Below are 14,872 nucleotides of genomic sequence, written 5' to 3' on the forward strand. Positions count from 1 at the left end.
CAGTCAGCTATAAAAGGCCCAGAAATGACAAATGTAAAACATTTCAAACAAGAAAATTTATATATTTATGTACAAAACAATGACCAAAAGACAAATTTGCTATACAGCAACAAAAGACAACCACTGAATTATAGTCTCCTGACTTGGGACACGCATAAACAGAATGTGTGCTGGGTTAAACATGCTTGTGCATGTTTAACTGAAGTTCACCAAGTCAATATTTTGTTGGTAAGTTATCTGCAGTGAAGTTTAATATTTTACATATATATCTAGCTTACATATAGGTCCCTAAGGGTAGAATTGTTTTTGAACTATTTAGGTCTTCTTTTAACAGTATGTTTCTGCATTTGCTGTCTCTGCGATCTCATCTAATTGGGAGAGAATTGGTAAACCGTTTAATCCTTTACTAGGGGAGACTTATGAGTTTACAAGGTAAATATTGATGTAAATAAATTTTTTCACCAGAATTTTTAGATCATTTAATAGTTATTTTTTACAATTATGTAGGTTTTATTGGTAAAATAAAATCTTTGATTTTCAGTTTCATTCAAATATATTTTAAAATTTAATCATTAATTAAATTGGTGATATAAAATGCTACTTTGAACAAACTGCTTCTTACACAACATTGGAGATATTTTCAACTAATGTAAAAACTTTCTCTTTGAACACATATTGAAATAATTTCAATTAATTTTATTATCACACTCCACAATCGATTTATTTTTGGAAAATAACCTATAATATGTGTACATACATGTATTAAAGTATAGCTTCAGCTAACACTGCAAATAAATGAGTAAAAATTAAAAAAGGTACAGGGCAAAAAGCACTTCCCTCGGAAAAAGAACTAACAAATGGTACTATTTACATAGCTGATCAAAAATTTTTATTAACAAAGAAAAGTATTAGTGAAAAGATTATTATTTTGAAAGATACCCCATATTCTGTTTCACACCACATTTGAAATTTAAGCTCTGTAATATTGAGTTTCTTCTTCGGTTTATTGTTATTTGATGACCTGTTTCTGTTTCAGGCCAGATTTAGGATTTAAGATAATAAGTGAACAGGTCAGCCATCATCCTCCAGTCAGTGCGTTTCATGCTGAATCACCTCATTTTAAAATACATGGATCGATTTATCCCAAGTTAAAATTCTGGGGAAAATCTGTAGAAGTCAATCCAAAGGGTGTTATTACATTAGAACTTTTGCGGTAAGTATATAGCTATGTAATGGTTTATTTTATCTATACAAAACATCTTTTACTAACTTTTCGAATGACAAAACAGTAACTTATTAAATTTAACTTTAAGAACTTGGTTGCAGAGTTTAAACTGCCTTAAATCTAGTACTTGTCCAATTTCATTGTTGTTCCCATGATGCTACACCTTTTAATTGGTCAATACACTTTGAAAAAATGTTATAGTTATCTTTGATTATTAAAACAAGAGGGAGTTTTCAGCTACAATTTTTAATGTTGGCCAATTTATTTCCTCCAGTTGAAGGACTTTAGCATAAGATAATATGTTTCCTGCTATGTTCCTACAGAACATCAGCGATGTTGGCTGATGTTGTCATTGTGTTCTCAATCTCACTCGACTTGAAAACCAGTTGCTTAACTAAACGTTATGAAACTTATACACTTACTTATTACAACCAAACACAGATCAAGTTCAAATTTGGATAATGTCACTTTCACTGTTCTCAAGTTATGTCCCTTTATAGATGTAAAAATTGCTGAATTTTGCTGTATATTTACAAGCAGGGGCATTTGTCCCATGGACACATTCTTCTCATTTATTTTTATACGACCGCAAAAATTTTTGCGGTCGTATATTGGTATGACGTTGGCGTCGTCGTCGTCGTCCGAAGACACATTGGTTTTCGCACTCTAACTTTAGTTTAAGTGAATGGATCTCTTTGAAATTTTACAATAAGGTTAAATACCACAAAAAGAAGGTTGGGATTGATTTTGGGGGTTATGGTACCAACAGTAAAGGAAAAAGGGGCCAAAAATAAGCATTTTCTAGTTTCCAGACAATAACTGTGGAACGGTGTATGGATCTCTCTGAAATTATACTACAAGTTTCCATACCATAAAGGGATGGTTAGGATTTGCTTTGGGGGGTTATGGCTCAAACCGTTTAGGAATTAGGGGCAAAAAAGGGGGAAAAACAAGGTTGTCCTGGTTAATGGACAAATACTTTAGTACAAAACATAATTTAAAGCAGTGTAAGGGAGATAAATCAAATACATCATTGAAATTACCTCCCTTACACTGCTTTTAAATTATGTATAAAGTAATGATTAATGAACAATTAAGATCATTTAAAACAGTGTAAGGGAGGTAATCCAAATACGTTTTGGTTGCTTCCCTTACACTGCTTTTAAATTATGTTTAAAGAAATGCATATTTATAAAGGAAGTCCAGTAAAAATATCTGCAAATGTTGCATCTTTTTGTTTTACAAAAAAATCCATATGAAAGATTTGACACTATATTTTAAATTCTATTATAAAATAGATTAAGTTAGCACTATGGTAAATTTAAATGGGTAATTATGGTTGCAAACTCCATTGGAAATTTGAATTGAGATTATGACCATATCTTCAGGGAAAGAATTTTTTGGGAGAAAAAAAGGGGGGGGGGGTTAAAAAGAAATTGTGGGGAGTCAATTTTTTCTCATTTCAGATTTCAGAAATTAAAAAGAATTATTCTTCAAATATTATTTTTTTTTCAAATCTCAAATATTGAAAAATTTCAAGAAGTAATATTTAATTGCACAGTATGGTGCATTGGATTTGTAAAATCTTTGACCACATTTATTTATTTGTTATGCCGAATCTAACCGTGTATATAGATTTTTAATTTTGGGTCCAGTTTTCAAATTGGTCTACATTAAGGTCCAAAGGGTCCAAAATGAAACTTTGTTTGATTTTAACAAAAATTGAATATATGGGGTTCTTTGATATGCTGAATCTAACCATGTATTTAGATTTTTAATTTGTGGACCCCGCTATCAAATTGGTTCATATTGAGGTCAAAAGGGTCCAAAATTAAACTTCGTTTGATTTCATCAAAAATTGAATTATTGGGGTTCTTTGATATGCCAAATCTAACCGTGTATTTAGATTTTTAATTTTGGGTCCTGTTTTTTAAATTGGTCTACATTAAGGTCCAAAGGGTCCAAAATTAAACTTAGTTTGATTTTAACAAAAATTGAATTGTTGGGGTTCTTTGATATGCTGAATCTAAACATGTGTTTAGATTTTTGATTATGGGACCAGTTTTCAAGTTGGTCCAAGTTGGGGTCCAAAATTAAACTTTGTTTGATTTCAACAAAAATTGATTATATGGGGTTCTTTGATATGCTGAATCTAAACATGTATTTAGATTTTTAGATTTTTGGCCCAGTTTTCAAGTTGGTCCAAATTGGGGTCCAAAATTAAACTTTGTTTGATTTCAACAAAAATTGAATATATGGGGTTCTTTGATATGCTGAATCTAACCATGTATTTAGATTTTTTATTTGTGGGCCACGCTATCAGATTGGTTCATATTGAGGTCAAAAGGGTCCAAAATTAAACTTTGTTTGATTTCATCAGAAATTGAATTATTGGGATTCTTTGATATGCCAAATCTAACCGTGTTTTGAGATTTTTAATTTGGGGTCCCGTTTTTTTTAAATTGGTCTACATTAAGGTCCAAAGGGTCCAAAATTAAACTTAGTTTGATTTTAACAAAAATTGAATTCTTGGGGTTCTTTGATATGCTGAATCTAAACATGTGTTTAGATTTTTGATTATGGGGCCCAGTTTTCAAGTTGGTCCAAGTTGGGGTCCAAAATTAAATTTTTTTGATTTCAACAAAAATTGAATATATGGAGTTCTTTGATATGCTGAATCTAACCATGTATTTTGATTTTGGACATAGGACCATAATCGGTAAATTACTTAGACCACATTCTTTCTTTGTCAGAAACCTATGCTGTGTCAAATATTTAATCACAATCCAAATTCAGAGCTGTATCAAGCTTGAATGTTATGTCCATACTTGCCCCAACTGTTCAGGGTTCGACCTCTGCGGTCATATCAAGCTGCGCCCAGCGAAGCATTTTATTTCAGATGTAATCAAAATATTTCTTTGAAAGATTTCAAGCCAATACTAATACATATTTCAATCTTTCAGGCATGGTGAAACATATACTTGGTCCAATATAAACTGTTGTGTTCATAATGTGATAGTAGGGACTATCTGGATAGAGCATGTAAGTTTATTGCTCCATGAATTTATGTTTTTGATAGAATTACATATCAACATAGTTTTGTAGATTTGATCCTTTATATGAGTATACTTGGCCATGTCCTTGTTAGGCTTGTAACAAAATAACAGAAGACATTCTGAGATCATTTGCCCAACAGTTTTCAAAATTTGCCAGGATTGTAAGTCATGATTTGTGGTTGACAATGTTGTGCTTCCATTTTGATTGAATGACTTGAGCAGGAGTTATATGAACACAGGTGCCTCATGATGAATGATTTTGATCTAACATTTTTTTTTTTAATTGTATGATGGTTCATACTCAATTCTAATATGGCGTTCTTCTTTTGCTTTGGAAACAAAACCATGCTCTAATTACAATAAAATATGGGCTGCACGTGATTGACTTCACAATTGAAATTGCAACGTCAGTTGTATTTTGAACAACGCCGGAGATCAAAATGGACATTTTTGTTGGTGTTGCTTGCTAGGAAATTAAATAAAATCATTCTAAAAGTAAGTTTACATATATATGTTAACTCTTTATCGTGGAACTGTTGATTTTCTTTAACGTTTTTGGTTCATCAAATCAAAATTGCTGCCTTTCGAACGTGTATTATAGGTCCGCTTCGAAGTACAAAAGTTCTAATTTTTCCTATCAGAATCGAAATAATTCTATCATACCATGCTTTATGCAAATTTTAACATGGGTAGGCATTATATTTGTCAATATTTTACACCTTGCTAACGCTCGGTATAAAGATATTGACAAATATAATGCCTACCCATGTTAAAATGAGTATAAAAAGTATGGCATGAAAGAATTATTTCTTAAGAAGTGAATACAATCTAATAAAAATATCATGAAATGTGTAGGTGAAATATATATCACACTTTCAATGTCTGTCTTCGTTTTGCATTTAAGTCTTGAAATTTTCATATTGCATTATTAAAAGATGGGGGGGAGGGGGGCATTTTACCACAGTGTAGCAATATTGTTACATCAGTTGTCTGTTTATTTTGCAGTGTTTACATTTTAAAACATGAAATATGTAGAGTATTTGACCTATAATGGTTTACTTTTACAAATTGTGACTTGGATGGAGAGTTGTCTCATTGGCACTCATACCACATCTTATATCTAGTAAGGAAATCCAACAAAGGGGCATTGATTTCTAGATTGATCTTATTTGGAGAAATATAGCAGCATATAAACTTAGATTTATTTTAGAGCATTTATTAAGTTTGGGTTTCTTTTGATGCATGTTATTTTTTTGTCTTGTTGAGTCACCATCAGCTTATTCTCTGTTTCAGTATGGTCCCATGGAAGTTATTAATCATAAAACCAAACACAAAGCATTACTTAACTTTAAACAGGGAGGCTGGTTTGGTCGAGATTTACATAAAGTAGAAGGATTTATTTATGATAGCAAGTAAGTTGATCATACTAAAAGTATAACAGGGAGGCAAGATATATATATATGATAGCAAGAAGGTCAGATATACTGAATTTTAAACAGAGGATGGATAGAGATTTATACAAATAGTAGAAGGATTTATTTATGATGCTAGTAACGGCAGCTTACAGACTTACTGTCTCAGTGAAACAGAACAGTTAAAAACAAGCACACGATACTGATTTTACTGTCGCTTGTATTTGGAATGATATTCATTAGGAAAAGATGTCAACTACCTCTAGGGGAAAAAATAGAAGATAATAAACCTGGGCAAATTCTTGACCATAATCTGTCTTTCGTTAGATCACGTAACAGGCTTTTGTTGTCTGCTCTTTGGTCGGGTTGTTGTCTCTTTGACATATTCCCCATTTCCATTCCCAATTTTATTTTGACAAAGCGTTGTTTAGGAAGGTAATATGTGCAAGGGGAACACATTGTCAGAGTTCGCGAAAATGGTCGGTCCTGTCGGTCAAAATGAGGCTCGGACCAGTATTTTGAAGGCTAGTGCCGGTCCCGATGACCGATGTAAAAACGGCCGTTGTAGTGCATATTTCGGCACTTTTTTACATCGTTATTAGATGTACCGCAACTGTTTCCACAAAGTGTTTACATCGGTTATCAGATGTACCCGCTGCCAATTTCCGGTACTGGTTTACGGATTTATTATAAACAAACCAAAGCGGCGATACTAAATTTGTTCATAGAGCCATCCCTGGCAAACAATTGGCGATTGAACCCTACAATGGAGCAAACAAATACTGTTACAGCCGAGAAAATGATTCAGATGATGAAATAGATAGTGAAGATGACTTTAAATTAGAACAATCAGAAGACCTGAACTGGTCCTTCATTGTTTATTTGCCTGTGGGTGCGAAGAATAAAACTAATATTAATAAAGTTATTTTTCGATAAAATATGTTATTAATTTTATTTCAGGATAAATTGACAGATTTTGTAGGACTGGCTAAAATTTTGTAGGACTGACAAATAATCATGCTTTGTCGGTCCCATGACCGACGGGTCAAAATAAGTTTTCGCGAACTCTGCATTGTTGGTTGATAAGCTCTATATAAGGATATTTTTGGAGCAAAATGTAGAAGAAATGTATAAAAGAAACACCAAAAGACTAGTAATAGCGTGTCATTATTTTATTTATGTACGTAAGAAAAGGATATTTTGCAAATATTGCTTAACAGAGCTTAAACCTCTAAAAGCCATTCGTCTGCATATAAAAAAATATATATATCAAAACCAATAATATAAATTTAGTTGGGTGTCAGTTAGGAACTTTACATATTCATTAGACATTGTCGTTCCCTAAACTATGGTAATTTGGTTTTATATAAAGTTTATATTTTGACTTTTTTCAGTAAACAAAAAGTAAAGGCATTATATGGAAGTTGGGTATTAGATATGTACAGTGTCCCTGCAGATATTTATGAACAGCATATGAGTGAAACAGTTAATCATCAGCCATGCCAGCATAAAGATAAAGTGAGTATGCCACCACTTACCAAAATAGAGGGGCATAATGTTTCCAATCTTTCAGTCTGTTATTAGGGCCCAGCCGAATGGCGGGTCACCCTATTGTGATCAGTCTGTCCGTCCGTCCATAACAAATTGTGTCCACTCTATATCTAGAGAACCGTTATAATTTCATACTTTATACTTGACATGTATATTAACCAACACCAGAGGGTGTATCATAATGTTTCCTAGGTCAAAGGTCAAGGTCAAAAACTTTGGTTTCAGTTGACAACCCCATGTCCTATGGTAAAGATAGTGTCCGCTCTATATCTAGAGAACCGTTGTAATTTCATACTTTATACTTGACATGTATATTAACCAACACCAGAGGGTGTGTCATAATGTATGTACAACTTCCTAGGTCAATTGTCAAGGTCTAAAACTTTGGTTTCAGTTGACAACCCCATGTCCTACAGTAAAGATACAAATTTTTTACCAAACGTTATTCACAGCGGGGCCCACAGAGATGGCTCCCATCTCAATGATGTCTAGTTTCATCTGTTTATCCGTCCTTTACTCTATTTGTCTGGTATCAGGTTTATGTTTTGATTTAACCCTTTCGCCACAATTCAGACAGCTGACAATGAGTCCCGGTTTACCGGGATCGGAATACCTCCGTTATATTTCCCGCTGAAAAACATTGCGAACACAAGTCATCTTTCTTTGTTTAATGCCCTGATGAAAGTGTAAACATGGCACTTCCGTTTGTTGAAAACCTGGTCAAAATCAAATGAAATTTACGGATTTTACTGAAATTTGAAATAAGGGAACATTTTTTTGAAAGAATTTTGAAGAATTGAAGCCAAATTAGTATACTTTATACAAAATTTTTGTGGTCGTATATTGGTATGACGTTGGCGTCGTCGTCGTCGTCGTCGTCGTCTGGCGTCGTCCGGCGTCGTCCGAAGACACATTGGTTTTCGCACTCTAACTTTAGTTTAAGTGAATGGATCTCTATGAAATTTTACCACAAGGTTCAATACCACAAAAGAAAGGTTGGGATTGATTTTGGGGGTTATGGTACCAACAGTAAAGGAATTAGGGGCCAAAAAGGGGCCAAAAATAGGCATTTTTGTAACTTCCAGACATAACTTGTGTGTTAGTGTATGGATCTCTGTGACATTGTACCACAAGGTTCCATATCACAAAAGGAATGCTGGGATTGATTTTGGGGGTAATTGCCTCAAAATTTTAGGAATTAGGGGCCAAAAAAGGGGCAAAAAACAAGCATTTTTCTAGTTTCATGACAATAACTTGTGTGTAAGTGTAAAGATCTTTCTGAAATTGTACTGCAAGGTTCCATATCACAAAGGGAAAGCTGGGTTTGAGTTTGGGGGTAATTGCCTTAAACGTTTAGGAATTTGGGGCCAAAAAGGGGCCAAAAAACACATTTTTCTAGTTTCCAGACAATAACTTGTGTTCAAGTTTATGGATCTCTCTGAAATTGTACTGCAAGGTACCATACCACAAAGGGAAGGCTGGGATTGAGTTTGGGGGTGATGAATCATAAGGGGGTTCAAAAAATTTGGGGGGGGGGGGATTTTTTTTTTTTCCTTTTTTTTCTTTTTTTCCTTTTTTTTTCTTTTAAAATTTTCCATTTTAAGTTGGTTATTTCTGATTTATATTTTAAAGCAAATAATAATGATATGGTAGGAGATACACACCAAACAGGATGTGTAAATTATTATATAATAAGTATTGTGCAATAGCAAGAAATTTTCAATTGCACAGTATTGCACAATAGCAAGAAATCTTCAATTGCACAGTATTGCGCAATAGCAAGAAATCTTCAATTGCACAGTATTGTGCAATAGCAAGAAATATCCAATAGCACAATATTGCGCAATAGCAAGAAATTGTCAATTGTACAGTATTGCGCAATAGCAAGAAATATTTAATTGCACAGTATTGTGCAAAAGAAGATACTTCGTATAAATTGCTTATAAATTTCTTGACCAATTTCAATGGGGTTTTATTCTTGAATTCTTGGGGTTCTTTAATATGCTGAATCTAACCGTGTATTTAGTTTTTGGATTTTGGGCCCCGTTTTTAAATTGGTCCACATTGAGGTCAAAAGGGTCCAAAATTAAACTTTGTTTGATTTCATCAAAAATTGAATTATTGGGGTTCTTTGATATGCCGAATCTAACCGTGAATTTAGATTCTTAATTTTTGGTTCCTTTTTCAAATTGGTCTACATTAAGGTCCAAAGGGTCCAAAATTAAACTTAGTTTGATTTTAACAAAAATTGAATTCTTAGGGTTCTTTGATATGCTGAATCTAAACATGTATTTAGATTTTTGATTATGGGCCCAGTTTTCAAGTTGGTCCAAATCGGGGTCCAAAATTAAACTTTGTTTGATTTCAACAAAAATTGAATATATGGGGTTCTTTGATATGCTGAATCTAACCATGTACTTAGATTTTTGATTTTTGGGCCCCGTTATCAACTTTGTCCACATTGAGGTCAAAAGGGTCCAAAATTATACTTTGTTTGATTTCATCAAAAATTGAATTCTTGGGGTTCTTTGATATGCTGAATCTAACCATGTATTTAGATTTTGGATATTGGACCATAATAGGTGAATGTCCAATTTAAAATTTTTAAGTTCTTAGACCACATTCATTCTGTGTCAGAAACCTATGCTGTGTCAAATATTTAATCACAATCCAAATGCAAAGCTGTATCAAGCTTGAATGTTGTGTCCATACTTGCCCCAACTGTTCAGGGTTCGACCTCTGCGGTCGTATCAAGCTGCGCCCTGCGGAACTTTTTATTAGTTTCTGTTCTCTACTTAAGTTAGCCTTAACCAAATGTTATGAAACTTGCACACAATGCTTATTACCACAAAACTCAGATCAAGTTCAAATTTGGGTAGTGTTACTTTTACCGTTCTTCAGTAATGTCCCTTTATAAATATATGCTATGCAAGCGGGGGCATCATCCATCTGTGTCCACATGTGGACACTATCACATTTATTTGACATAAAATACTGTTTTTCTGTATATTACTTATAAATGGACTTAGTTTTGCTTCCAGTTAACATCACATACAGTCTGCAGTTAAAGTTTTTAAAACATTCATTAGATTCATAAACCATCCTGGATTTTTACCAAACTTGGACAGAAGTTTATTACAATCAAAAGATAGTATCTAGAGGAAAATTTAATTTTTTCCCCATTTTTGTTGAGCCTGGGACTAACAGCAAAAGTAGGCGAGACACTGGGTTCCGCAGAACCCTTACGAATTTTTTACTACAATAACTTGAATTCGTTATTATATGTGGGATATCATTTTTTGTGGATTTTGTGGGTAAACTGGAACCATGGATTGAAATGTTCAGTGAAGTACGAATTTTCTATAGGCTAATATGTAAACTTTGGCATCACAAAGAAATCAAATATTCACAAATAAATAAATGAGTCCCCAATAGTAAATTTAAAACAGGAAACCAGTGTCCAATGGTTTGATAAACTACTTAATGTTGACTTATGTCTAACAAACAGTCAGACAATCAAACCACTCAAACTTGATTCAGTAACTAAGTTTTCAGGTATCCAGACTATTATTGAACACACAATGTAAAGATCTTGATATTGTATACAAAACAGACAGCAGGACATAGCTAAAGTTTTGAAAACTTTCAGAAATACAAAATATATCAAATTTCTTTGGGGGATTTTTAAATACCAAATTTCCTACTTTTGAACATTAGATATTCAATTTCTGGTTTTAATTTTTTTTCTAAATTACAAATATTTGACCAGCATTTTTCTTGTTTTAACTTGTTTTCATTTCAATTTGATTTGCAGATGAATGGTTCTAACAACGAAAAAGATGATGTTACAACAAAACATGCAGTATTACATACCTATGATTTACATATCCGTGATCAACAGAGTGTGTGGAAGTGTAGACAGCGTCCAAGTCATTCTGATGAGGTAAGCTTTACAATAGATTTCATATCTATGATCAACAGAGCGAAGGGTTTTGTAGATCACAAACAAGTCATGTTAGGATAAGCTTAGACAGGACGTTCATATCTATGATCAACAGAGCATGAGGTTTTGTAGATCACAACTTAGTCGTAGTAAGGTAATTATAAAAATAAGAAGATGTGGTATGATCGCCAATGAGACAACTCCCCACCAGAGACCAAATGACATAGAAGACCAAAAAACAACTAAAGGTCACAGCACAGCCTTCAACAATGAGCAAAACCCATACTGCATAGTCAGTTATAAAAGGCCCCAAAATGACAAATGTAAATCAATTTAAATGAGAAAACTAACGGCCTGATTTATGTACAAAACATTGAACAACAAACAAATATGATATACAGCAACAAATGACAACCACTGAATAACAGTCTTCTGACTTGGGACAGGCACATACAGAATGTGGCAGGGTTAACTTTTAAACATAGACATGATCAACAGATGATGTGGAAAAGTAGACCAAGACCAACTCAAAATCACGGAGGAAGTAGGTCTCTTCTTATATAAAGGTATACACAGGTTTTCTTTTTTTGGAATGTTAAATATATCAAAAGGGTGCAATTTCACAAAGATTATTTAAAAAAAATAAAGATAACAATAGGTAGAAATCTATATGTCAATGGGTCATAAATGTTCATCTTCTAATAAGATGTCTGTAGAAACTTTGTATTGATCTAATAAATTGAATGATCCCATGTGGTTAACATATTATTAAGATGTCACAGATTGTGTCTATTATCTGGGAAATATATAAATTGATTATGATTTTTCTAGAAAATATATGTATGGCGAGGGATTTTCCCAAAAATCAATTTATAAATGGGGGTATTTTTGAAACCCTAGTAGGATGTCTGTATCAAGATTTGTATGTTTAAAAAAACCCACCCCCTAGTGACAATTGGGTCAGCTTATCGAAGCATTTTGTGAGGGTGGGACTGTGGGAGGGAACCAATGAAAGAATTGTGACCAAACAGATCTAAACTAAGTCATTCCTTATAAGTTACTGTGATGAGGTAGAACACAAGTAGGTTCTGGTTCATAACTCCCTGTGCCTATATCATCCTGCTCTGTGGTTCTGTAATTCCCTTGTGTCACAGCTTAGTAATGTAAGATCAGGGCATATAATCCACCTCATAATGTCAGAGAAGTTTTTATGCTGCAATTAGCCTATTTTCCAAAAGGAATAAAAGTGTACAAATACAACTGTATTTTAGACAGTAATAAAATAAATAATATCCTGGCATCATAGTTCAATTATATTATAAAGTTAACAATACTTTGTAATTCAAATTAAAGCATACTTCACATTTTATTTTGATATCATTGCAATTTGTATCCAAACAATGTCGATTTATATTGAAAATAAAGTAAACAGAAAGGAATTATAGTACTTAATCTTGAATATTAAATTGTAAGATAAAAACGACAGAAACAATATACAGTCGAATCTCGATGTGTCGAAAACTCGGATGAGTTGAAGTAATTTCTCTGTCCCAGATAAATTCCCGTTTGATCAATGCATAATTACCTCTGATGAGTCGAACTCAATTCATTCGAATACTCTGTTAAGTCGAGTAAATTTTATAGTCCCACCGATTTAAAGTTCATGTAAATCGACCCCGATGTCTCGAGGTTCGAAAGTAAGAATTTTCGAAAGATGCAGACCTAATGATAAAAAATTCAAATCGGAATTATTTCTCATGTAACCTAATCATTTTCAAGAGAGATTAAAGCTGAGTAAACATACTTGTTTGTATAACAGTTAAAATGACATGTTTATGGTAGCCGGTAATTAACACCTTTGTCGATTGTGCAAGCGGAACGTTAGTGTGTTGAACATATTTCATATGAGGTGAAAACAAAACAAATTTAAATGACCCAAGCCGAGATTATATGAATCGTTAGAATTAAAACTCGTTAATTACAATAAATAAAAGGATTAAGACAATTATGATAAATTCATGATTATTTCATGTAAAGCAGAGGACCTTCAGATCTTATTTCGTTCCGCGAGTGATTTCATAATTTATAGTGACTGACCTTTGTAAATATTTGTGTAGACTATTGATTTTATTTGTGCATGATTTGTGTTTGTACTTGTGTGTTTAATTGTTATGAAGGACCAAAAATGGAGATTGAATACACAATCATAAAGTGCCATATCGAATAAAGGCACACTGTTCAAAGTATCTAGTTTACGCAAATTCATACCGTATTTCATGCATTCCAAATTTATGACGACACACTCGACCTCGGATAATTCGAACCTCTGAAAAGTCGATTACTTTGGTCTGGTCCCTTCGACACAGCGAGGTTCGACTGTATGTACAATGTTAGATAGTATAAAACTTGTTTGTACTTCCTATTTATCAGGAGAAAAGCTTTATTAATTTGGTGACCTTTTGTTGACATCCACTTTATAACGCTACAAATGAATTTTTATTTCTGGAAAATATTAACATTTTGTATATACATGTATTAAGAAATGAGAGCAACCAAACAATGTCTAAGCATTTAAACAACTTATTTCTAAATAAATAACCATTTTCATAGTCTCTTGGTAGCGTGTTTGCCTCGAGTGTGGGAGGTCTTGGTTGGAACCCCGACAGGATTAAACCAAAGACTTAATATTGGTATTTGCTGCTTCTCTGCTAAGGAAGCAGCATTAGGGAGTAAGAGCAAAGACTGGTTAGCTCGTAGTCAGAATAATGTGTCTGTGTACGGTGACATGTCTTCCTGTGGACTGTTACCTTGTGAACTAGCAGGTTGAAAATCCAGCTCAATGTTGTCAGTCTTGTACAAAGCAAGGTTAATATTCATTCTACATTGAGAATTTACATTTAATTTGCCACTGGACATTAAGTAGCCATCCATCATCATCATCTGAATAAGTATGAAGTCAATAATAACATGAAAATAAAACATAAATGTTCACAGAATCTGAATTTTAAAAGATATCATAGAAATCTTATCTAACAGACTTGAGTTTTAAAGAATGACATAAGATACATATCTAGTGCTGAAGACTATGTTGCCCTTCAGATGTCTTTTAGTTATTTTTATGCCCCTGCTGTAGAGGAGGGGGCATTAAGTTTTACCCTTGTATGTCCGTACCTACGTACAAAGTTGGTTTCCGTTCTCTAACTTTAGTTTGCCTCGACAAAATGTTATGAAACTTATACACAATGCTTATTTCCACAAAACACAGATCAAGTTTGAATTTTGGTGGCGTCACTATAGCCGTTCTAGAGTTGTGCCCCTTTACCAATGGAAAAATTGCTGAATTTTTCGTTTCTGTTCTTTAACTTTAGTTTGCCTCAACCAAATGTTATGAAACTTATATACAATGCTTATTACCAAATAAATCAGATCAAGTTCGAAATTGGGTGGCGTCACTTTTACTGTTCTTGAGTTATGCCCCTTTATAAACATAAAAATTGCTGAATTTTTCATTTCGGTTCTCTAACTTTAGTTTGCCTCTACCAAATGTTATGAAACTTATACACAATGCTTATTACCACATAATACAGATAAAGTTTGAAATTCTGTGGCATCACTTTCACCGTTCTTCAGTTATGCCCCTTTTTAAACATAAAAATTGCTGAATTTTTCATTTCCGTTCTCTAAC

At 33.2% G+C, this 14,872-nt stretch overlaps 1 protein-coding gene across 1 annotated transcript in view; it reads left to right on the plus strand.

Annotated features, from left to right (window-relative positions):
- Positions 1 to 14,872, plus strand: part of LOC127723226 (oxysterol-binding protein-related protein 1-like) — a 102,809-nt gene that overhangs the window by 84,460 nt on the left and 3,477 nt on the right. Inside the window, exons 19-24 of the mRNA XM_052229788.1 lie at positions 335 to 432; positions 1,037 to 1,213; positions 4,189 to 4,267; positions 5,575 to 5,693; positions 7,088 to 7,211; positions 11,059 to 11,187. Of these exons, the coding sequence (XP_052085748.1) occupies positions 335 to 432; positions 1,037 to 1,213; positions 4,189 to 4,267; positions 5,575 to 5,693; positions 7,088 to 7,211; positions 11,059 to 11,187 (726 nt within the window). The remainder of the gene's footprint in view (positions 1 to 334; positions 433 to 1,036; positions 1,214 to 4,188; positions 4,268 to 5,574; positions 5,694 to 7,087; positions 7,212 to 11,058; positions 11,188 to 14,872) is intronic.

Source organism: Mytilus californianus, unplaced genomic scaffold (assembly GCF_021869535.1).
Source record: "Mytilus californianus isolate M0D057914Y unplaced genomic scaffold, xbMytCali1.0.p SCAF_13, whole genome shotgun sequence".
NCBI classification, from domain to species: domain Eukaryota; kingdom Metazoa; phylum Mollusca; class Bivalvia; order Mytilida; family Mytilidae; genus Mytilus; species Mytilus californianus.